The sequence below is a fragment of the Prunus dulcis genome, chromosome 5, assembly GCF_902201215.1.
Source record: "Prunus dulcis chromosome 5, ALMONDv2, whole genome shotgun sequence".
NCBI classification, from domain to species: Eukaryota; Viridiplantae; Streptophyta; class Magnoliopsida; order Rosales; family Rosaceae; genus Prunus; species Prunus dulcis.
Genome location: NC_047654.1, coordinates 15,090,072 through 15,113,430, shown reverse-complemented (window position 1 = coordinate 15,113,430; position 23,359 = coordinate 15,090,072). Strand labels below are relative to the sequence as shown.

Below are 23,359 nucleotides of genomic sequence, written 5' to 3'. Positions count from 1 at the left end.
TGAAACATATGTACCCTGATATATTAATGTAAAGCAAATAAATTTTGCATCTCAATCGATCTGATTGTTCAGCATAAAGTAAGACTCAACAATTTTAGGTCAAATTAATTTGAAAAACAAAAAGATCATCGACATTTTGGCATCTATGCCATTCAATCAATCTGAATGTACATGTACATGTCATTTCAATTAAGAATGATTCCCAAGTTCTTGAGAAATTATTCACTTATATGGATCTTCATGATATATATTTTTTTCTCCTATTTCTCCATATAATTGTTTGACAGTATATGAGGGTTCGACTCATATTCCAAAGTAGAATTTGAGTCGGATCCTATCAATTTTCAGCCATCAAACTAAGATATAAGAAACTATATAAAGTTAAAACTCTTTATATTTGAATTTCAAGTAGTACTAGTAGTAGTATATATATACACACATATATGCTAATCTGTATGTATATACATGATACACGCATGCCTGTGCAATTAGCATGCCAGGATCAGTGCTGGGCCAAAGTAGCTCAGATATGTGATTAAGATAATGCGATAGTGGACTGCTATTTGTGACAGCACTCAAAATATGCAAGTGGAAAAGAAACTGGACGCCTATGGAATATAGTATACAGACTCTGTACTATATACATCTGCCTAGATTTTGAGATTAAATATGTAGATGTGAATTGTAACTTATTAAAACATGAGAGTTTTGTCAACTGGGTTTAGTTTAGTTTAAAAAGGGTTTTGATTTATAGATCAGTGGTTTGAGGTTCGAATCCCTATGACATCTTAGAAGTGTGTGTGTGTGTGTGTGAGAAACCATCTTCTCTTTATAGTTTCGACTATCGCTTATATATTATTATGGGAAGCTTCTATAAGAGGTTCAATCCAACAGTCCAATAATAACTTTGCACTGAATCGATTGACTATTAAGTACCCCCTTATTTTTATTTTTATTTTTATTTTAGTCAAACACAAAAAAATTACAAAAAAGAAAATGGAGGCCGAAGGCCCAAAAGCAGTGTAAAACTGAGCCCATCTTAATAGTGAGACCCATCTAAGCCTTGACTTTAAAATGGGCCTCCTTCCCATCGACGTTGGTCCAACCAAAACATAAGATGATAACCTCATATTTTTTTGCAGCCAATGAGGAAGCCAATTAACTTGCCACCATAAGAGAGACAGATCAAGAGAAAGAAAAAGGCTCGAAGTGAAGATGAACTACAAACGTTACATTATGTATATATAAAGTTGACAGTGTCAGATTTCTTCCTCTTAATGAAATGGCATAGTGGGGATTTCTTTAACTTTGTTCCACCTTTTCCCTGCAAACAAAGGACCATACAATTCAAGACATATGTAATATTTCATTTCTATATAAAGATTCTGTAGCACAAAATCATCATTCATCTACGAATCATTCCAGTAGGTTCTCACACTCACAAACTGATGAGGAAAGCATATGCATATATATATAAACGAGATTCAGAAGAGCCACTGATCACGTTGGTCTGTCAGAATGTTAAGTATGTTGTCAACATGCATTTTTGCAAATTTACAATGGCAAGTTGCAATAAACTGTTGAGTTTGTATATATTTTGCAGAGATCAAACTAGTTTGCTTGCAGATCCTCTGGCATATATATACTGCTGGCTTCCTAGGGTTTATTAAATCTTACGGGACACGTTTAGTTTTGCAGCTTTGCACACCAGCTTTGTATCAGTCTGAGATAATGTTTTACAGTTACTGATAAAATTCTAATTAAGATACCTGTTTAAAAGGTTCAATATATTGTAGTTATGCTAAAGTTCTAATTAAATTTGCAATAGTTACATCATATATACCGATATATAGTGTCTGCACGATAATAACGTTTGGACATCTGTATGAGAAAATTTGTTTAAGTTGTTTAAAGTATAATCCAGTTGAGCAAAACTTAATTCCTAACAAAAACTAAAAGAGATGAAATCAAGTATCTTGATTTTTTTCTATTATTTAAAAGAACAAAAAACTAGTTTATCCTGGTCTATACCTAGCTAGCAGAATTTAATTCCTTATGCAAAACCCTAGGAGGATTTTCATACAAAACGTAAACAAATTGAAACACCAACAATAAGTGAGTGGCTTCAATTAGACCTAGTCACTTAAAATGGTCTAGACTTTTGTTTGTATATGGGTATTTGATTATGATTATTAATAGAACATAATTGTTTTCTTCCCTCAATGCATGGAAATAAGAGAAGATGCTTCTTTTAATTAAGTCCTACACGTGCAACTATTTTTCAACTCTTCCCTCTAACCTCCTCTATTCATATCCATATTACCATGCATCTAGTAAAACTTCATAACATATTCATATTTCTGATAGTGGTATATACTGTAAACTCATTTAAAATTGTGGACATACTTATTGTGTATTTGGTGAGAGACATGAATTTTGGATTGTAGTTGAAAGGGAGAGCATGTAAACTGCATCCATTACATCTTTATGAAAATGAACTTAGATCTAAGAAGTCCTAATTTATTTGATGTTTAGTTTTACTATTAAACTCTAAATCATGTGCAAAGGACCCATTAATATAATGGTTTGGAATAATTGCTCTCTTAGGCAATGTTCTAGGTTCGAGTCCCAGCATCCGTATTTTGTGTGTGAGTTTAATGTATTATCGCCCCTCTCAATAAGAAAGATCCTTAAAAAAAAACTCTCAATCATGTGAGATCAGAACATATAACAATATTCAAGTTAGAAAACCAAGCAATGCCAAACATAATGAAATGGGTAAATGTTGTTAGTAGGTTGTAGATATTATCCGTCGAGAAGTCTCTTCACTAAATCTTGAATCTCTTGATTATATGCAAAGACGTCGATTACTTATTCATGGATCTCTTCAATTTATTAGCTAATTGTGTTCACTTGCCAATTAGCACATATAGATATATATGTAGAATGTGCTTCGCTAATCACACGTACTAATTTACTAATTGTTAATTAATTATATCGTTAAAAGCATCTGGTCGGTAAGTTAATCAGTTAACTTGGACAGTTAAAGCTGATCATTTAGCTAGCCTTTAACACATACATAATTTAATAGCTCATCTCACCGACCTAATTGGAGAGTGAGACTTTGATGAATTAATATAATGTATTATCTAAGTGAATTAAATAATACGTGCATGAAAAAGTACATCAACATGAAGCTCGCTTGCAGATAAATGTGTTTAAATTATGTTAATAATAATATAATAATATGAGATTGTACAGAGTCCAGACTACAAAGCATATGCTGAGAGAGAGAGAGAGAGAGAGAGAGAGAGAGAGAAACTAAGTGTATCGTTATATATCTTTCTTGGAGTCTCAAAAACTGAACTCTTTCTAAGCTCAATCTGAAAAAACCAGCCCATTGGAATCGCAGTCCTCGCTGTCCATTTGATCACAAGGTCATGTGCCTGCGAGATGCACGCTGAGCCCCCCTGGCCCCCTCTTCACTGGTTTAAATTCCCACCAAGCATATATTATAAAACTTCTACATAAACTTTAATAATTTAATCAAGCAGCTGCATCGATCATTGCTGTTTCCTTCTTTCTGTCTTGATATTTATATATTCCCTTTTTGTCATATCTTTATTTAGATACTTCAGGAGTTTTGTTTGGTGGACAAACATGGATGCCGATAAATTTGCTTAGTTTTACATCTAATTAAGTTCAACTCATGTGAAAAAGTTGATTTTTAATTTGCATTTTAGTGAGTTCCGCAGGAGTTTCAAAGTTTGACTCTCATCTTCCTTTCTTAACGTGGGTCTCCAACTCTCATTTCATTGATAGCTCGACTTTGTGTATCCCTTAATTCTTAAGTCTCGTTAAACAAAATACACTACTAGAAAAAGGGACGGCAAATTAATAGTAGATATTTATCTAGTCAACACCCTTTGATCATTATAAGTAGTCTGTGACTAACATGAATACAAGGCACAAGTGTATCGGTAGCATATAACGAGGTTTTCTATAGTAATCAAAAGGCATTACTTGGAGTTTTCCATTTCACAATAAATTAAAAGGGGGTTGTGATCATTAATATAGAGTTGTAGTTAATTAACTAACTTATGAAAAATATAATTAACTACTAGTTTCTCAAATGAACTCCATTTGGAAACTATTCTGTAATCTTCTAGAGTAAAAAATTGTACAAGCAGAAATAATGCCTCTGCATATACTATACTGCAAGCAGAAATAATGTTGAATAAATCGTTGGTCAAACAGACCCTGCAGGAACCAATTTTTGTGATATGATACGTTTCATTAATTTAGAGATTTTTTTTTTTTTTTTCAATGCACAAGGATCAGGACCATCCATGTTGATGGCCAATAAGATCAAAGTCTTCCCAAGTTTCATATATATTTTATATTTATACACAATAAATAATAAATCTATTTATTTTACAAATTTTTTTATGTATACTTAATTGGACTGGATCATGACAAGCACGTGCTCTGGAAAATCATGTTCATCTTGTATATATAAATATATAATATTCAAAAATTACTATGAATGACTAGATCTTTATTCTCTCATCAAACTGTTTTATTTGTTTGGTTATGGATGTACTATATATATGAATATATAATTAAATTAAGATTCCACAGCAAGTGACTAGAACAGCATGTCATCATCAGCAAGATCATCAAAAATCATTAGATACTATATTATACAACAAAATTGATTTCATATATATGATTACAAATAGTAATTGCTGCATGAACAAGTTTGTTTTTGCAAAAAAATGAAATTATACCAATATTAGAAGAAAAAAGAAGAAAGAGAGATCATATTCAATAACTAGAAACTTGAAACTTGAGGGCTCGTTTGGTGTTTAAGATTGGATTAGATAAGATAACTTCCTATATCAACACATTATAAATTATTCATCTTAATTCCCGTGAAATGTCATTCAATTCAATTTTACAACAAACGATACATGAAACTGTAGTATAAACATAATTGGTCACTTAACTTCGGCATATTTTTGCATCTAGGAGATCAGTGGCCTCAGTGCACAGTGTGATCTCACCACAAATTTTTATTATAAAATATGACTATATATAACATTAACATATAAAAACTGATCATTGAATCACAATGCGCCCAGGAGCCGAGTCGGTGTAACTCTTGGGTTTCAGTGATGACACGTGGCGATATGTCATCTGCCTGGAGCAAGAACATGGTGTGTTCATCACTTTGACTGGTCAACACTTGGACCCTTCCTCACGTAGCCCTACTTTTGGCTGTTCCTCAATCACACTCACACACACCGTAAAAACTGATCCCATCCAAACACATTCTGTGAGATATATTTATATTTATATGTTTTGTTTTCTTTCTCTACATTTTCTATTTTTCACATACTGAAAGAAAAAAAAAAAAAAAAAAAACTTGGGATTGGATGTAAATTGGATTAATTTCGTGCACCTCTAGCTCTCTATCTTGAGTTGAGTCTTTTGATTGACCTCTCACACACGAAGAGGGAGAGAGTTCACATTCACTTGAGAGATCCAAAGCCCAATTTGGAAATTATTTTGGAAAACACAAGATGCAAGGACATTATGGCGTATCTCTAGCAACTTGATGAGTTGATATGTTCTCTCTCTCTCTCTCTCTCTCTCTCTCTCTCTCTCTCTCTCTTCAAAACCCTATATAAATACAGACTTAACCCACCCCCTTCTCTCATGCAATTGTCTTCAACATTACCCAACATCCCCCAACTCTGTTTTTGTACTGCACCTAACCCATCTCTCTCTCTCTCTCTCTCTCTCTCTCTCTCTCTCTCTCTCTCACATGTTCAGTTTCAAAGCACCAAGGACTTAGCTCCATAACTTGTCTTCACGATTTTCTCTCTTTCCACGCTTTCTAAAGTTGAATATCCACCTTTTGATTCTTGCTGATATTCATGCACTTAAAAGCCCGGACACTTATAAATTCCTTCTCATTTGTCCCTAACTTTCTTGCTCTTTGAGTATTTTAGACTCCATTTACATCTTATACTTAAGAACATGTCCAGCCTAAGGTCAAGATCTAGGCAATCAGGTGGTGCAAGAATCTCGGACGATCAGATTAATGATCTCGTTTCGAAGTTGCAACAGCTTCTCCCCGAGATTCGTAACAGTAGACGTTCTGACAAGGTACATATATCTATCTCGTTTCCTCTTAAGTCTGGTTTCTCTTTCATATGAGATCTCTATCAAAAGAGGAAAAATAGACTTAAATCTAATTAAACAATTCAGAATTAAGTGGTTTCTTTCCATATAAAGAAAAGCAAAAAGGTTAAGCAAATAATGATGCTAATGAGTCAAGTAGTTTGTAATTGAATGCAGCCGCTACAATATTTTACTATTTTGATCAAGAAAAAAGAGAGAGAGAGAGTAGAGATTGATTTGATTGCGGGGCGCATTTTCATATAGTTGTTCCATCTATTTCTCTCTTGATTGATTTAATTCCCTATATATATATATATATATATTTTTTTTTTTCAAGTAATAAAAATGAAATATTATATATATGGACCCAGGTTTCAGCAGCCACGGTGCTACAGGAAACGTGCAACTATATAAGAAGCTTGCACAGGGAAGTGGATGATCTAAGTGAGAGGCTGTCTGAGCTTTTGGCAACAACTGACAGTGCCCAAGCTGCTGTGATCAGGAGCTTACTTTCGCAATAGAAGGAAGGATGGCTATCATTAATTACTTTAATTAATAGAGTATCATCACTTAATTATGTAATAAGGGCATCGATCGATCGGTCTTTTTCGTCTCTGATCTATTCTCTCTATGTTTTTCTAGGGTTTTTGTTCAGTAGATTAAAATTATGACGGTCTCTAGAAGATCCTTTTGCAAAGCTGTGTACTACTTACTGGGTTAATTAAGGAGTTGATATAATAAAAGGACTCGACTAGTTCTTGCAACCATTTGAGCCTCTGATCATATCTTGTCCATATGTTACTAGCTTTGTGTGACTATAAAATTAATAGAAACCCTAATTCAGTTTGGATATTTTCTAAACCCTAATTGGAAAGTAGGAAAGAAAAAAACGTTTTAACATTGTGGGAAAAACTTGGCTCCTTGAGACGAAGAAAAAGCGCTTTTCTTTAATTTTAAGTAGCCAAGCTGTGCTCGTACAGTATTGTAGTTGGCTTGTTTAATTAATTCGAGCATGGGTGCAACTTCTGGCTTCTATATATATCCATCCATCATCAAAACAAGCATCAAAAGCTGCAAGAGATAAGCAAAGCAACATTGACTTTTTTTCTTTCCAGTCGTCCCGACTAAAGAATATTGGTAATTCTTGCGTGAAGAGCGTTCCACATCCAATCTCTAGACAAGAAATTGTTTGCATACTCATGGATAATTAATGACGTGACCGAAACGTATGCGGAGGGCTTGGGGGTTGTGATGACAATGACATTTGTTAATTCTTTAATTTCTTATGTTATCCCATTTGAGTAAATCAATATTTTACTACATCGTATATAATATAAAATTGCGGAATTTATAAATAAATTCTATATATATGGGGGAAAGGGCAAACCTTTTTGACCTATAATATTAACAAAATTTCTCAAATATTATTTGTTAAATTAATATGCTCCCATGCATTTTTCTTATTATTTGTAATAGTCAATAAGGAAAGTTAGTACTACACTTTATATATATATATATATATATATATATATATATATACAGAGAGCTTTCACTAAGAGATCTTTTAAATAAGCTTATTTGAGGAATATTCCTTGTAGGCCCCACTCCGGATTGTATTTCACTAATCCAAACCGTCTATTTTGTAGATACTCATTCAAAGATCATCTCTACAAAAAATCACTTGAATCAGATATCATTTGACCACTCAATTGAGTTATTGAAATTTTAGTATTTTTTTGAAGCACCGTGTTCATTGATTTTGTAATACACAATTGGATGTCGAAACGGTTTCCGATTTGCCTAATTTTTTTGTAAAGATGATCTATGAATGAAGACCTAAAAAATAGATAGTTTGGATCATTGAAAAAAAAAAAGTAGGATATCTTAAAAGGCGTCTCTCAATAGAAGGGGACTATATATATATATATATATTTCAGTTATTTGATTATAATATAATGTTAATTTCGTTAATACATTTCAAAGTTTCATTTTCATATTGACCCAAAAATAGAAGGCAAACCTTGGGCCTCTGGCTTATTGTTGCCATGCATTTGTCTTTCCTTATTTGTACTAGAGTTAATTTCTTGGGCTAGACACAAACAGAAGGAAAAAAAAAAACCAAGCTTTTGAGAGGAGGTCATTTCACCTTACCAAGAGGAAGGAGGTCACGACCCCTCCCCTTCTCCCCTGTTTCTCAACCCTGTTTTGAGTATCTTTCAAGGTTTCTCTCGTACGTAGCATTTGGCTTCACCCATTTTGCTCGGTCTGAAGCTCTTGCATTCTTGAGAGTTAGTGCCTCGATCGAGTTTTCTTGCTTGGATCTAAGGCTTCATGCCTCCAATCTTGCTAGTTTCCCCATATCTCCACCCAGGGGCGGAGTTAGAATTGTAAAGTTAGAGGGGCCAAAGTAAAAAATACAAGTATATAAAATACCTAAGTATTTAATAATTACATGTTTAGAGCAAAACATTTCTATTTTAGTCATGTCTAATTTGTTTTAGAGGGAACTTTAACTTAAATTATAAGTAGTTTATTACAAATTATATATGTTATATATAATATAATAGATAAAGAGATAAAAATTTGGGGGGGCCAGGGCCACTCCAGGTCTAGGAGTGGCTCCGCCACTGTCTCCACCATTCCAATCCTCTCAATGTTTTCCCTTGACTGTCCTTCAATTGGTGGTTGTTTTCTTCTAGGTGTATCGGTGATTTCAAATCTAGTGGCAATGGGTTTTTTCGTTTGATGTTGGCTATCACTCAAACTCTCTTTCTCCCCTCTCGATCTGGCTTCATCTCTTGAACAGCTATCCAAAAAGCGATTTCGCGCGAACATCTTGGAAGATGTGTAGAGCTACGGCTCAGGTGCTTGCACGACCTTCTTTCTTCTTGTTTCATGGTTCTGGTTCTTCGGGCTTTGTGATGTTTCGAGATATTGCCGGATTATGGTGGCAGATTTGGGATGATCATGTTTTTCAGTTGTGTATGTTGATGTTTTGTTCAATTGGGTGTTATGCTTGTTTAGTGCAACTAGTTTTGTTGATGCTCAAAATGGTCCGACAAATATTGAGTCCAACTTAGTGATGAGGTGTGATGGATGATGGATGAAGGTGAGGACCTTCACCAAGTGTGTGAGGATTTGGGCAAACGATAAACATGTAGAAGACAAGATATACGTGGTTCACCCGAATGATGGGCTACGTCCACGGAGAAGGGTGTTCTCATTATGATAATGTTTATTTACATTTGTACAAGGGGATTAGACCCAAATATAAAGATAGCAAGTAAGAAGTCCAGTCCAGAGACGGATCCAGAAGAGAGAGTCCAAGGCCTAAGGGTCTAGATCCAAGACCTGGATCCCTTCTAAGGAAAGAGCAGTCTTCTTTTATAGGTGAGGGGGAGTCTCCATCTCTTCTAGTTTTCCGATGTGGGATTCCTCTTGCTTTGCTTAGAGTTATGATTTGTGGTGATGCTTCTTTGGCTAAGGTGATGACCTCTCAAAGCATGGCACTCGAATGATCTAGCCTAGCTAGTTGCTCGGTCAGTTATGGTACAAACAAGTTTTGTCAAATTTAATTTTGTTTATCTAGTGCTATAATTATTTGGGATAGTCTTGTTGTCCATGTCCATGTGATATTGTAGATTAGTTCTTTCATATGAGCTTCCTTACTAGGTTGCTATGTCTTGTTGTATTTGTGTCCTCCTCATTTTAGGTGAGGTTTCATAATGAAACATCATCATTCGACTAATTTTATTTTATTTATTTTTTATAAGGCTTAATGAGGCGTCTATATGTTCATTGGTTGCAGTTTTCTTAAGAACTGTTCGATTTAATTTTCACAATGATCTTTTTGTTATAATCGGGTTGGAAAAAACCATCGCAAAATTTATAACTGGAAGTGATAATCACACGTACTTATTCAATTCGTTTACAGTCTGCATTATCTTTACTCTATGAATCTCCATTAGATATCTCTCTCTTTGTTGTTAGTCATGAGACCTCTCGCTTTCTCTTTAGGAAAATCCTAAAAACTCACAACCTCACTGTTTTCTCATTCGCCTTCAACCCACTAGCGGACCCAACATTTTATCCATGTGGGGCCTTGGTTAATGACTTTGGGCTGCATATAGTTGAGCTAAATATATATTTTTTGAAGTGGAGGATAAGATTTGGGCCAAAATGGGCAGAATTTGACATGTTTCCCTTTTTTTGGCTAAGTAGGCCGATGTAAGAATTTTTCCTTCTTCTTTTGAGATGCGTAAGCGTACCACCACTAAGCCACTTGATCGCTTGGATGGAAAGATTGTGTGAGTGTGTTGCGCTTTTGACTTTCTAATCAAACAATTGATCAACCAAGCAAGGAACCTCCTCTTAGCATAGGTTTTTTAACTTCATCGATGTCAATGATGGTTGAGCTTTGTATTAGTATTTTGGATTTTTGTGATGAGTGCAACGAACGTAAATGCAAGAAACAAAATGACAATAATGTAAACGCAATAAAAATTGGAATTAAACTTGAATTTAAAGACAACTGAAGGTAAATTGCAAGAAAGTAAGCTTATACTAGAAAAACGAAGAACTTGGATAATCTAAAGTGCTTCAAAAGATAAAATCCTAGACTAGGAATTGAAAAGTGCATGCTAAAAAGATAGGTTTTGTGTGGAGTCGGAGGTCCTTTCCTCTTCTTCTGAGGAGCTATTTATAGAGCTTTCTTCAGCTCATGGGTTTGGTCATTAAATGACTTCAACTAGCTTTCATTGAAAAACCTTACAAGATTAATGCCTTCCGAAGCTCTAGGCATTTAATGGGAACTTCCCAATCACCACCAATCCATCTGGTTGGTCAGTAAAATGGCATTGGAATTGTGAAACTCTTCTCTTGATTTGAGATTGAATAAGTCTTTGGCAATTAATCATTTCGTCTTTCAACTCTGTCTCTTGTTTAGAGACTTTTGCTGGACTTATGGATGTTTGGTTTGACATCTAGTGGAACATCATGATTCTCAGAGCTCTTGCCTTGCCTCGGCCTGACTTGGAGTTTGGCAAATTGGACTTTGGTTCTCAACCCAACTTGGTCTTTAGTTCCAACCTTGAGATTGCTAAAACTGGTGCAAACCAACTAATAGCCCTTGAGTAATTATTACTCCATAAGGCCTCACTTTTCTTCACAACATATAATACATATATATATATATATATATATGTTATTTGTTACATTATGACTACTTTTAGCCACTTGGTGACTTTGAACTCCAGAGTAATTTGTTTATTATTTATTTTCTGCAGAGGGATTTGGTCTTAACTTGGAATGTAATTCCTGATTTGGACTTGGGATTTAAGTCCATACTTAGACATTGGCTGCCATCCTGACTAGGAATGTAAACTCCGACTTGGACTTGAGATTTAAGTCCTGACTTGGACTTTGGCTGCCATCCTTGGGGAACCCCGCTTTGGGACTTCACTAACCTTGCAATAACTTATCAACCCACTGTGAACTCTCGCTCTTTTGGGTGGATTTACTTAAGCTCAAACAGGACCATATGGGGGTTAAAACATTAAAGAAACCAAGGTATGAGGAGAGAGTTTGACAAGACTTTAGGTTGAATTTTTCCTGAGCACACTTGTCATTTGCTGAGTCTGTCAGTGCTTCAACCTAACCTAAACCCACAATTACCCAAAGATCCTCATACCTTTGACTCGTTCTTTTCTCATTAGCATTTCACTGTGTTCCTCAATTGTGATGGACTCTTCATCACAAATGAGCCTACTTCAATGTGTACAAAGCCCTTCAACTCTGTGAAAACCTCATCATCACGATCAAGAAGGTAAGCGACTATTTTTGCCACGTAAACATATATATATAATAGATTGACTAATGTGTAACTACTAGAGGGGTGAATTTGCAGGTTTTTTGTGATTTTAGGTACCCGTTTGTATGATCTTACAAGTTTGGATATGAATATGAAATGATCCCGAAAATTCGAGGCTTATACGGAGTTGATCCTAAAAAATAATACAAAAAACTACACTCCATTGTACATAAATAGCCCATTATCTCCCAAAGCAAGAGGCCAGTCCATAATGTGGCCCATTAGCATTATTGCAACGGCCCAAGACATATGTTCATTGGGTTGGGGACTTGAGTGAGGCCAGACCACTACAAAATTCCCTGCCCCATGGCTCGAAACGACGTCGTGTGATTTTAGACGTTCGTTGACAAAAAAGAACATTACTCCAAGGAGAAAAAGAAGAAGAAATTCAGAGCCCGTCAATAACGAAGGGAGGTTTTGCAATTTCCATGCCTTAAGCTTGTGAAAGATCATCAAATCCTTCTGGTACGATCTCAACTCTCTTTAATCCCATTTTTTTCATTCTTAAATAGTTGTTTGTATTTGTTTTACAATTATTGATGCTATTACTGATTAATTAGTTCATGTGAATAAGAATCTTTTTGATTGATATGTAAATCTGTTCATTTTCATTTTTCATTTGATTTTTGGGTCTTTTCGCAGATTTCTGAAGTGGGTTTTGAGTTATTGGCGAGACTGAGTGAGGATGGTGTTAGTGTTGGCCTTGGGGGATTTACACATACCCCACAGGGCACCTGATCTACCTGCCAAGTTCAAGTCCATGCTTGTTCCTGGCAAGATCCAGCACATCATTTGCACTGGAAATCTTTGTATCAAAGTATGTTTTTTTTCATGTTTCTGCCAGTTCTTCATTGATTCCCCTCAGTTTTCCTTACTGGGTCTAGCTTAATTTACATTTCGAACAGTTTTACTGTGTTTTTCTTTGTTTGGTATCCCAGAAAATAAAATCTTACATATAGGAACGGCATTCCCTATCCGGGTTCTTGTCAAACTTATGTGCATGTTGCTGTATAGACTTGTATCAAGAATAATTTCAACAAACTAATGGCAATTTGATACAACTATGGGAGATGGTGCATATCCACCCATGTATTAGTTTATTCTGAATTCCATGAATTTCTACTTAGCCACCGCTTGATTGGGTAATGTCTGCATGTACCTTGTTGGAATTGCTAGATTCTTGGATAGAACATTCATTTGGTTGATTTATACAGTTGGTTGGAATTGATTCATTTGCTAGATTCTTGCACAGACTTTGGCAGATATTGCGAATATGTCATATATTTGTGTCATCCTATCTGCCTGGTCTTAGACATATCTCAAGTTTTGTAACAGCTCATGCAACTGCTAATGATTTACCTTTAATTTTTGTAGCAGCACTACTATAGAAATATGTTTTTCAATTAACAAATTAATTTGGCTGTACATTATGCTACTTCTCAGAAATTTGTTACTAATGATTTCAGGAAGTTCATGACTACTTGAAGACCCTTTGTCCCGACTTGCATATTGCTCGAGGTGAGTATGATGAAGAGACAAGATATCCAGAGACCAAAACGCTAACTATTGGTCAGTTTAAGCTCGGGTTGTGCCATGGCCACCAGGTTTGCTTCCCCTTTATCTCTTCACTTATTTCTATATGTATCGGTGAGCAAGTAAGTACGTTTTAGTATCTTAAGAATTTGGATTGACCTGTCAATAAGCAGATGATCTTGCCCTGTTTAAATAATCTACACCAAGTAATATTCTGGTTGTTTGGATCAAATACTTTTGCTGGTTTACGAGTTCCTTACCCTCAGTTATTATTATAATAAGCTTATGATGTCAATTCATCATGTGCCCCATTTTTAGATTCTCCTCGTTCTGCAATGCCTTCAACATAAAGCAGATTACTCTTTCTTGCACTTTTAGGCAAAAAATGAGAAGACAATGGGAAAAAAGACTAGGAGGAATACTTTTTTTTTTTAGCGCATAAGAATAAATAATACTTGAAACATGTCCAGTAATTCTTGGGAAGAGACCAATAATAATTTGCATTAGTTCATCTGTTTATTTGATCTAGAAAAATTCCTTTTAAGAGAAGCAAATGAAATTTTTGCTCCTGAAAGACTTTGAGTAAATCAGTACCTCTATCCAAGAGAATGATTGCTGCTTTGTAATGAGTGTAAGTAGTTATAAAATTCTGTTATTTGGAATGAGGTAATTAGATGTGATACCGTAACAGTGTTTATGTTTGGCATATCTCATTCATTTTAAATTTGATGGTGACGAGAGAAATTTATCTCAAGGATTTGCTTTGTCCTTTGATCTGACCATATTTCAGGCAGTGATCATGAAATCCTAATTGGCTTTGATGTTATGTAGGTTATTCCATGGGGGGACCTAGACTCACTAGCCATGCTTCAAAGGCAGTTGGACGTAGATATCCTTGTGACAGGTCACACCCATCAGTTCACAGCCTACAAACATGAAGGAGGTGTCGTCATAAACCCAGGGTCTGCCAGCGGCGCCTTTAGCAGCATCACCTATGATGTCAACCCAAGCTTTGTCCTCATGGACATTGATGGCCTTCGTGTCGTTGTCTACGTGTATGAACTCATTGACGGGGAGGTTAAGGTTGACAAGATTGATTTCAAGAAGACAACTGCCGCTCACTCTGCTCATTGAACTCAAATTGCGTGCACTGTTTATTCAGAGACTTCAGAATTCCTCAATCTTTTCTGTTAGTGATGGATTGCCATTATCTTTGTATTTGTGTCAATGGTGAAAATTATGGCTTTATAGTGATTGACCATAGGAGTGTTATTTCATGTTGCCCTTTCCAAAGGTTTGATCAATTTATAATATGCTTGACTCTTACATATGTCGGGGACTGTTATTTGCTCGTATGCCAGACCCTTTTGCAGGATGCAAAACATCCTTCAAACTTAAAAATTCATTTGCGCAATATGACTTCATTTAAAAGGAGAGAGAGAGAGAAAGAGAGAGAGAGAGAGAGAGAGAGAAGCCATTTCAAGGCTTGAAACTCAAATCTTATGTCTCCCAAACCACCCATCGTCAAATTAAAGCATAACCCATTTCAAGATATAACTTCACTCTTGGCAAAATGCAAACACAGAGACCAACTCCATCAAATCCATGCACGTATAATTACTACAGGCCTCGTTCACAACCTTCCAATAGCAAGCAAACTTGTTTCATCTTTTGCCTTATTTGCCCTCCCCGCCACAAATTTCACTGCCCGTTTGATCGCCAACCGAGTAGACGGTCTCGATACCTACACCTGGAACACCATTATCAGAGGTTATTTGGCCGGAAATCGTCCAAAAGAAGCGCTTTTGGTTTATTCCCATGTGAGAAGAAAGGGTCTGGAGGTGGATAGTTATACCCTGCAGTTTGCTATTAAGGCATGCCGGCTTATGCCAATAGTTCTTGAAGGGAAACAGTTACATAACCACATTTTGAAACTGGGTTTTGTCTCTGAGATCATAATTCAAACTGCCCTTCTGAATATGTATGGTGTTTTTGGTGAGCTTAGATATATGCAACAAGTATTTGATGAAACGCCTCAGAGGGACTTAATTATGTGGAATTCTATTGTTGCAGCATATGCTCGGCACAATTTCCCTTATAAGGCACTTGCAGTTGCCAGTGCCATGGCCAGTGACGGTTTGAGACTAAATGGATTAAGTGTTGTTAGCTTGCTTTCTGCTTGCTCATCTTTGCAGGCCTTGAGGCAAGGGAAGGCAGTTCATGGCTATGCGATTAGAGGACACCTTCTTGATAATCATGATGTTTTTGTTTACAATGCTTTGGTTAGCATGTATTCAAAATGTGTGTTTTTATCAAATGCTAGCCGGATATTCCAGATGATGCCTATAAGAAATGTGGTTTCTTGGACTTCTATGATCAATGGTTTTAGTGAGAACAATTATCTGAAGGAGGCATTGGCTCTGTTTGAAGAGATGGTGGCTAAGAATATAAGACCGGATGAGGTTACCATTTTGGGTGTTATTTCAATTTCCTCCAAGTTGCAAAGCTTCAAGCTCGGGGAGTGGATTGACCATTATATTGAGAGGAATGGATTTAGAACAGGGAGTATTTCCATGTCAAATGCACTGATGGACATGCATGCCAAATGTGGGAACATCAAGAAAGCTTGTCAAAATTTTGATGGGATGCCGGAGAAGTCGTTAGTGTCTTGGACTACTATAATACAAGGGCTAGCGATGCACGGCCTTGGAAGGCTAGCTCTGGCTCAGTTCTCTCAGATGCAAAACGAGGGCTTTAAGCCAGATGGGATTGTCTTCCTCAACATATTATCTGCCTGCAGCCACGCCGGTATGGTGGACGAGGGGAGAAAGTGTTTTAATTCAATGATAAACGATTTTCACATGAAACCATGGATGGAGCACTACGGTTGCATGGTTGATCTCCTATGCAGAGCTGGATTGGTAAGCGAGGCATTTGAGTTTGTTCAAAACATGCCAGATAAACCAGATACAATAATATGGCGCATGCTGCTTGGGGCATGTCAAGCCCAAGGAGAGGCTAGTCTAGCGAGTCAGATTATGAACCATTTACATGACATAGGGCCTAAAAATAGCGGAGACTATGGACTGCTGTCGAATTTGTATGCCGCCGTGGCCGAATGGGATAATGTCAAAGCGATAAGAAAGGAGATGAAAGAGAAGGGAGTTGTAAAACAAGATCCGGGTAGCAGTTCAATCGAATTGTAAATCCAATGAACGCACTATTTTGATTTCAAATTTAATAACTTTGACTTTTTTGGATGAGGTTGGTTTGTTTAGGGTTTCCGTTTTAATGTAATTTTATTAGAAAAATGAAGTTACAGAATTTGAGTAGCTAAAATCAAATTTAAGATAACCCTATTCCTACATAAATCAGTAAACCTTTTTCAAGTATGACACAGACATAACGATCAAATTTAATTAACATGTTTTATCCTTAACTTCAAAGTCACTCCTATCCATAAACCAACAGGCTTTGCAATACAAATTCGAACTGAATTAGCAAAATTTACAGACAATATAAATACTAGGCATCAGCAATCAATAGCCCCCATATGAGAGCGTTTTCCCTTATTTCTTTCTTTGCCCTTGTAATTTTTGTCTACTTCTTCTTCAAGATGTCAAGCTACAGAGCCTTTTCGAGTTGTGAAGTATGGCAATCAGAAAATTTCGAACCTGGGGAAGAAGATTTTCTCTATTCAAGAAAACCCGAGTTCTTGATTGAGATTTTTGCTTCCTTTACAAGGGAAGAAGATTACCCTCTAGTTCCAAGGTCTACTTTACACTTCCATAAGTTCAAGGAACAATGTCACCTTTTAACAGAGAGCAGAACATCCTGGTCTGTGATATCCAACATGCTTACTCAGATACCGGTTCCCTATCATGTTCAGCCCTACATGATCCACACGATTTCTACTCGTGCTCGTGAGATTGCCGGTGAGCCTGAGAACGCAAACCGAAACACCATTCCGATACTAGTGTCCCTTACAGTTGGACAAGAACCATTCTTGGAGGACCAAGACGAACACGAAATTTCTGACCATGTGTTACAGTTGGTGCGCGCAAGAAAGTCAGCAATTGATGAGCTAGAGAAGGTGAAAGTTGAAGGCTGTGCAAAGCCTTGTGTTATATGTTTGGAAGAGATTGTAAATGGTTCTGAAGCCACTCGCATGCCTTGCTTTCATGTCTACCATGAGAGTTGCATAGTGAACTGGCTGGAGAAGAGTCACTTCTGTCCGTTGTGCCGGTTTGAGATGCCGGCCGAATTCTCGTGACAAATTTATGTAATTTTTGTTTCATTGTTTTGATAGTTCTTGTGATTATAAATTCTTTGCAGAATGGTCAAGTTCTTGATGTAGAATCAAGAATGTGTATAAAAGTTTACATTGTTGAGATATATAATATTCTTTTTTTGATTTATATTTCTTCTCTTTTTTTGGGTACAAGTTGTTGGTGAAGAGTTTGGTATCAAAATTTTGCAATCTGGAGGTACCACCAGCCATCTTCTTCAGTGATGATTAATTTCTGGCAAAGTTTTTTGTACCAGCCAATTTGGTGCATGGTTGGTACAATTTTCCTCTTGTTGGGTTAATGACAGAATGTCCTACCTGAATTTCTGACTTGGGCTTTGGCTTGATTACAAGAGAGAGGGGTTTCTCTCTCACATACACTAATAAGACCAAAGACACTGATATGCAAGTGAATGCCGTTTTTTACTGGGCTAAATCTCGTTGACGATACGGATTAAGTTAGTTTGGTTTGCCATTGCAAGTGAGTTGGAAGGTGGAATGGAAGAACATAACAGAACAAAAGAAGAAAGCTTGGGGTCATTTGATAATTATTTTTTCACTACACGCCAACAGACTATGGGGTCTATTTACAAATATGAAGAATATAAAATGTCGTGTCTACCCCACCAGCTTACTTACAACTTTGAGGGTATTATAGACTTTTCAAATGAACACTAACGGTAACCACATCCAACGATCCAAAAATTCATTAGCCAGAGGCCGATTCGACTGCTCGAGATGTGATCGGCGGCGAGCTTGTGAGGAAATTTTTGGGCTTTCTCAGTCGTCACTTCTCTCGAATTGGAGTTCAAACACTTTCTTCAACCCTTATCCCATTCGAACACAACCCCACCAATCTTTCTTTGGTAAGTCTTCCAATTCTCTGATTTCCCACTTCGATTATAAGCATCTTATGGCATAGAAATGGCGAGAAATTTCAAAAGATTAGATAGAAAGAATTTGATTCTTAAATATCAGGTTGGTAAAGCATTGAATTTTAGATATGGGCTGAACTTGCAATTTGAAGCAGCTGAAAACCCCCAAATTATTATTATTTTTTTCAATAGTAAAGAAACTAATTCACCCAGCGTTAGAAATGTAAGGAAAAAAGTATGTTTCTTTGTGATTAAGTTTTTGATATTTAGTAAATACATAATCGTATATGTCAATGTGGGTATTAAAATTTGTTTGATTATGAGATTTTGCATGGTTGAATTGTAAAATATATTTGGACTTGTGGGAAGTTAGTAATTGAGTTTTTGATCTGTCAATATAGTTTGGAGGGAGTTTCTGAGGTGAACCATTCCTAAGGAATTTGGGGAAGGAATGATGAAGACATGTATTCAGAGCCATCTATTCTTTGTGCAAGTCAGGTGTGATCACATAGAGTAAAGATGTAACATTCATGGCTAATGGTAAAGCTCAATTTTTTGGCATGTAATCATATGAATACCATTTAACCCTTTCTTTTGGCATTTACATGAATTACTTCGTAACACTGGGAAAATAGGATTGCAACACCTAATATCCAAAATTGATTCGAATAGGATTGCAACTTCTTAACATTCATTTTCCCACACTAGTTTATTGTTTTGTTTTGTTTTGGCCCAACATTGAAATATCAAACATGCTCTCTTTTGGTCGTTGGTGAATCATAAGGCAGTTAGGCTTTTGGCCTCAATATGATTTAGTTTCATTATTATGTTGCTATTTCCTTAATAATCTCTAGTTCTTATTTCTAGTAGAATGGTTTTGTCTCAAACTTTTCGTCTGCACTCTTGTAGGTTATGTTCTATGAAGGCTTGACATATTTGACAGAGTATGGGAAGCAAAAATACGTACACAATCCAAATTTCCATGTTGATAGTTCTGTTCCGGGACTATACTAGGAGGATTGGGTGGTGGTATGTACCTTGCTTATACTATGTAAGTCTTTAAAATCGAATTCAGAATTTTCTGTAGGGTGATTTATACTTGCTTTGTATTCTTCAGGCTTTATGACATATCTTGCAACTCCCTTGGATGTGATCAAAACAAGATTGCAAATACTGGGGTCAAAGGTATCAGCTCTGTTTTGTGGTTATTCTTAATATTATTTTCAAATGACTTTCAGTTGTCAGTGTAGACCTAAATTTGTTGCAAGCATCACATGCAGCATAATGTTCTATTAGTGTACTTAATGTTACCTGAACAAAGCTTGGCTTATTGAGTCAGCTGTTGTGCTCATGAACACTGACCTCATGGGTGCACAGACAGAAACTCCTTTACAAATTTATAGTAGTTTTTCATTGAATCCTTTCCCAACATTTTCGTTAATTGTCATCGCCGCATAACAAAGTTAAATCTTGGGGACAAAATCGATGGGCTATGGTTAGAAATATACTTTGGTAAAGTTTGCGTTAACTGTTATTTGAAACTGAGGTTTCAACGTGTTTGCCATGATGGGGAAGGGAAATTTTGTAGAGCAATTTTCCTTTCGACCTGGAATATTTGATAGGTGTGACATTGATGTCGAAAATTTGTCTATGGTTTATCATAAAAAAAAGTTGTCTATGGTCGAAAATTTAAACTTTGGTTCTATCACTTATTGAGTTTGACGTGATAGTCAATCAGTTTTTTTATTTTCCATCTAATGTTGTGAACTTTAGGTGCAATGGCTGCTTGGATGCAGTTTGTAGCATATAAATGGTTGAAGATGCACAGGGGATGTTTAGAGGTAGCAGTCTCAGGATCACCCAATGTTACAAGCAATGAAGGATTAGGCAATGTTGCAAGCAAGAAGTTGCTAGCATGTAGTAGAGGAATAGGGATCACATTTACAAAGGAGCGGTGTGAGAAACTTGCACTGAATACTTTTATTTTCCCATCTCATCTTAGTTTGATTAAGAAATTGGGTCTTTTTCATGTATCCCAGTAATAATTTGGACGTACACATTTAATATTGTTTTCATGTAAGTTGTACATAAATATAAAGAGAATGAAAATGAGGTTTTTTACGGTTTTTATTTTCTCTTCTGCGCCTCCCGATTTGGTGAGGAGAAGCTTAAATTAGTCTACGGACTTTTAGCGGCGGTTTTCTTGACCCTCAATACAAAGAGAAATAGAGACGGCTAGCGACGGTTTTTACCGCTTCTAAATACTTTTTTAATAAAAGAGGCATTTAAATCGTCAGTAAAAGTACAAAAACCGCTGCAACAGATCAAAAACCGTCGCCCAAGAACAGAAGTCCCCTATTAACTGAAAACTGTGTTTTTCTCTCTGATTTCATATAGAAGTTTGTTCCCCCCCCCCCCAAATTATGCGTGGACGTTCTAAAAGTGACGTAGAATCTGCAATAAACTTCATTGCATGAATACAACCCAAAATTGAAATAATTGACAATCAAAATGACAATCGTAAGAGCTCTTATTGTTATAGCTTTTACGGTTCTAAATTTGATTCAGGTTTCCTTTGATTTTTGTTGTAGGTTTTAAAATTTAGTCCTTTCATAATAATATAAGCATATGCATGAGAAGAACCACCATGGCATGATAAAATTATTTATATAATTGCATTGAATTAAGCAAACATAGTGGGCATGTTTCTCTGCACAATCCCCAGCTATATATATAAGAGCACTACTAGAAGCAATAAACATGAAAGATGCAAATTAATCTGTAAACCATGTAAAATGGTCTAGGCAGCAGCAAATCTGTAAACCATAACATGCAAATAAGTCTCTCCTGGTTTCACAATTTGTGAAGGGAAATTTGGGTGGTTCACAGCATCTGGGAACCCCTGTGTCTCCAAGCAGACTGCAGCATGTTTTTTGTATACAAATCCATCTTTTCCCTTCACATTGTCCAACTTGTTACTTGTATAGAACTGCAACCCCGGCATGTTAGTCCACAATTCCAATTTTCGGCCAGACACACTGTCACGCAACACTACTGCCTTCCTCAAATGCTTGTAACTTGAAGGGTCTAGCACATAGTTGATGTCGTACCCATCAGGCAACTCATTTATCTTGCTACCAATTTCTTGGGGCTCAAGGAAATCATAGGGTGTTCCTCTCACAGGGGCAATTTCACCAGTGGGAATGAGTTGGTCATTAACGGGTGTGATGTTGGACCCGAAAAGCTGGAGATGGTGTGAGAGGATGTCACCACTGTTGTGGCCACGGAGATTCCAGTAGGTGTGGTGGGCTAAGTTCACTGGAGTGGCCTTGTTAAGAGCTTTGGCTTCCATTTTAATAGCTAATTTATTTGTCTCAACAAGCATGTATGTTACTGATACAACAAGATCACCAGGAAAGCCTGCATTAACAATTAGCAGCGATTTCATTGTTAGTGTTGCACAATCTACATTAGTCACATCCACAGTCATTCTTAATTCTTGTCCAAGTTTTACCTTGTTCACCATCCAAGCTGTTATAGGTGAATGTTATGTGACTATCTTCGATGTAACTTTTTACTGTCCACACAACATCACTGAATCCTTTAAGGCCACCTGACATATAATCACAAGCAAATTCTGTTATATATCGAATATTTAAATCAAATTCCGAGCAGAACATTAGTCCTGGAAATTTAGATTAGGTAACATGAAATGATCATGAACATACCATGAAGAGTGTTCTTTCCTTCATTTGCAACCAACTTGTAGTGAACACCATTTAAACTAAATTGAGCACTTCCAATTCTATTTGCAACACGTCCAACAATGGCTCCAAAGTAGACTGAATCATTCTGCAATACTTGCAACCACTCAATTAACATTCAATGGCAATCATTCTAATTTGATCGAAACACGAAGAAGATAAAACATATTTATGAACTGACCGAATAGTCTTTAAGTGATTCAAACGCAAGAACAACGTCGTCTAGTTTCCCTGAAATAAGATGAGAGAACTCATACAAATGAGAACATAAGATGCAGATTTTTTAAAACATGGAATGCAAAATTTGAACACCAAATAAAACTATTGAAAACTTGGGCAGTCACAATCCCACATACCGTTCTTATCAGGGAGAACAACAGAGAGCACAGTTGCACCATAATTAGTCAGCTTCACAGAGAAATCTCCCTTCTTCAATTCATAAATTCCAACCTTTTGATTTGCCTCAGAACAATAAAAAACCAATGGCAGCAAGAGAAAACACCAAAACATGATAGATATCTTAGGCATTGTATTGTAGGCTAACAATAAACCCTCTACCACCATCAAAATGCTTGAATGTGATGAATTATATATAGAAGATAATCAAGATTGAGATAAGATTATTGCTCATAGCGGATAAGGGTATGATTATAAGTTTGTTGGAGATGGGGAGATAAGAGTAAATTTCGAAACAAACTGGATTTTAATTTAGCAATATGTCGTTGTTATATTTGATTTAATTTGAAATTTAAAATTTATGAATTTGAATTAATATCAATCATTAAACTACCAAAAATAATATGTGGGAAATTTATTTGGTTTGGAAATTCTACATTTATAG

The 23,359-nt window shown here is 36.1% G+C and overlaps 6 protein-coding genes across 8 annotated transcripts; 5 read left to right on the top strand and 1 right to left on the bottom strand.

The window, feature by feature from the left end:
- Nucleotides 1–5,795: 5,795 nt before the first annotated feature.
- LOC117628343 (transcription factor PRE3) lies at nucleotides 5,796–6,947 on the top strand. Its single transcript, XM_034360765.1, has 2 exons — nucleotides 5,796–6,174; nucleotides 6,561–6,947. The coding sequence occupies exons 1-2, from the start codon at nucleotides 6,046–6,048 to the stop codon at nucleotides 6,708–6,710; spliced, it is 279 nt and encodes a 92-aa protein (XP_034216656.1). The 5' UTR covers nucleotides 5,796–6,045; the 3' UTR covers nucleotides 6,711–6,947.
- A 5,396-nt stretch (nucleotides 6,948–12,343) lies between these two features.
- On the top strand, nucleotides 12,344–14,921 carry LOC117628636 (vacuolar protein sorting-associated protein 29). The gene is made up of 4 exons (XM_034361126.1): nucleotides 12,344–12,523; nucleotides 12,701–12,875; nucleotides 13,525–13,662; nucleotides 14,423–14,921. The coding sequence occupies exons 2-4, from the start codon at nucleotides 12,744–12,746 to the stop codon at nucleotides 14,723–14,725; spliced, it is 573 nt and encodes a 190-aa protein (XP_034217017.1). The 5' UTR covers nucleotides 12,344–12,523; nucleotides 12,701–12,743; the 3' UTR covers nucleotides 14,726–14,921.
- A 172-nt stretch (nucleotides 14,922–15,093) lies between these two features.
- On the top strand, nucleotides 15,094–16,797 carry LOC117629114 (pentatricopeptide repeat-containing protein At1g08070, chloroplastic-like). The gene has a single exon (XM_034361621.1). It carries the CDS (start codon nucleotides 15,094–15,096, stop codon nucleotides 16,795–16,797), a length of 1,704 nt encoding a protein of 567 aa, XP_034217512.1.
- A 410-nt stretch (nucleotides 16,798–17,207) lies between these two features.
- LOC117629113 (E3 ubiquitin-protein ligase At3g02290-like) lies at nucleotides 17,208–17,864 on the top strand. The gene has a single exon (XM_034361620.1). It carries the CDS (start codon nucleotides 17,208–17,210, stop codon nucleotides 17,862–17,864), a length of 657 nt encoding a protein of 218 aa, XP_034217511.1.
- A 667-nt stretch (nucleotides 17,865–18,531) lies between these two features.
- Nucleotides 18,532–20,882, top strand: LOC117628396. 3 transcript variants are annotated; one of them, XM_034360836.1, is made up of 5 exons: nucleotides 18,605–18,745; nucleotides 19,156–19,252; nucleotides 19,664–19,783; nucleotides 19,872–19,939; nucleotides 20,528–20,882. In XM_034360836.1, exons 3-5 carry the CDS (start codon nucleotides 19,701–19,703, stop codon nucleotides 20,794–20,796), a joined length of 420 nt encoding a protein of 139 aa, XP_034216727.1. In that variant the 5' UTR covers nucleotides 18,605–18,745; nucleotides 19,156–19,252; nucleotides 19,664–19,700; the 3' UTR covers nucleotides 20,797–20,882. The 3 variants fall into 3 exon arrangements, with proteins under 3 accessions (XP_034216728.1, XP_034216727.1, XP_034216726.1); XM_034360835.1 differs by having other exon boundaries at nucleotides 19,156–19,294; XM_034360837.1 differs by lacking the exon at nucleotides 19,156–19,252 and having other exon boundaries at nucleotides 18,532–18,745.
- Nucleotides 20,883–21,407: 525 nt separating this feature from the next.
- On the bottom strand, nucleotides 21,408–23,174 carry LOC117628091 (aldose 1-epimerase). The gene is made up of 5 exons (XM_034360457.1): nucleotides 22,875–23,174; nucleotides 22,700–22,749; nucleotides 22,483–22,606; nucleotides 22,269–22,367; nucleotides 21,408–22,174 (listed from the first exon to the last, which is right to left on the bottom strand). Exons 1-5 carry the CDS (start codon nucleotides 23,080–23,082, stop codon nucleotides 21,555–21,557), a joined length of 1,101 nt encoding a protein of 366 aa, XP_034216348.1. The 5' UTR covers nucleotides 23,083–23,174; the 3' UTR covers nucleotides 21,408–21,554.
- Nucleotides 23,175–23,359: the final 185 nt, after the last annotated feature.

Coding starts and splice junctions, on each gene's coding strand:
- LOC117628343 (XM_034360765.1), top strand. CDS start 6,046: ATGTCCAGCCTAAGGTCAAGATCTAGGCAATCAGGTGGTGCAAGAATC. Junction 6,175..6,560: donor ACAGTAGACGTTCTGACAAG/GTACATATATCT, acceptor ATATGGACCCAG/GTTTCAGCAGCCACGGTGCT.
- LOC117628636 (XM_034361126.1), top strand. CDS start 12,744: ATGGTGTTAGTGTTGGCCTTGGGGGATTTACACATACCCCACAGGGCA. Junction 12,876..13,524: donor CTGGAAATCTTTGTATCAAA/GTATGTTTTTTT, acceptor TAATGATTTCAG/GAAGTTCATGACTACTTGAA. Junction 13,663..14,422: donor GGTTGTGCCATGGCCACCAG/GTTTGCTTCCCC, acceptor GATGTTATGTAG/GTTATTCCATGGGGGGACCT.
- LOC117629114 (XM_034361621.1), top strand. CDS start 15,094: ATGTCTCCCAAACCACCCATCGTCAAATTAAAGCATAACCCATTTCAA.
- LOC117629113 (XM_034361620.1), top strand. CDS start 17,208: ATGTCAAGCTACAGAGCCTTTTCGAGTTGTGAAGTATGGCAATCAGAA.
- LOC117628396 (XM_034360837.1), top strand. CDS start 19,701: ATGGGAAGCAAAAATACGTACACAATCCAAATTTCCATGTTGATAGTT. Junction 19,784..19,871: donor ACTAGGAGGATTGGGTGGTG/GTATGTACCTTG, acceptor TGTATTCTTCAG/GCTTTATGACATATCTTGCA. Junction 19,940..20,527: donor TGCAAATACTGGGGTCAAAG/GTATCAGCTCTG, acceptor TGTGAACTTTAG/GTGCAATGGCTGCTTGGATG.
- LOC117628091 (XM_034360457.1), bottom strand. CDS start 23,082: ATGGTGGTAGAGGGTTTATTGTTAGCCTACAATACAATGCCTAAGATA. Junction 22,368..22,482: donor AGGAAAGAACACTCTTCATG/GTATGTTCATGA, acceptor ATTATATGTCAG/GTGGCCTTAAAGGATTCAGT. Junction 22,175..22,268: donor CAGCTTGGATGGTGAACAAG/GTAAAACTTGGA, acceptor TTGTTAATGCAG/GCTTTCCTGGTGATCTTGTT.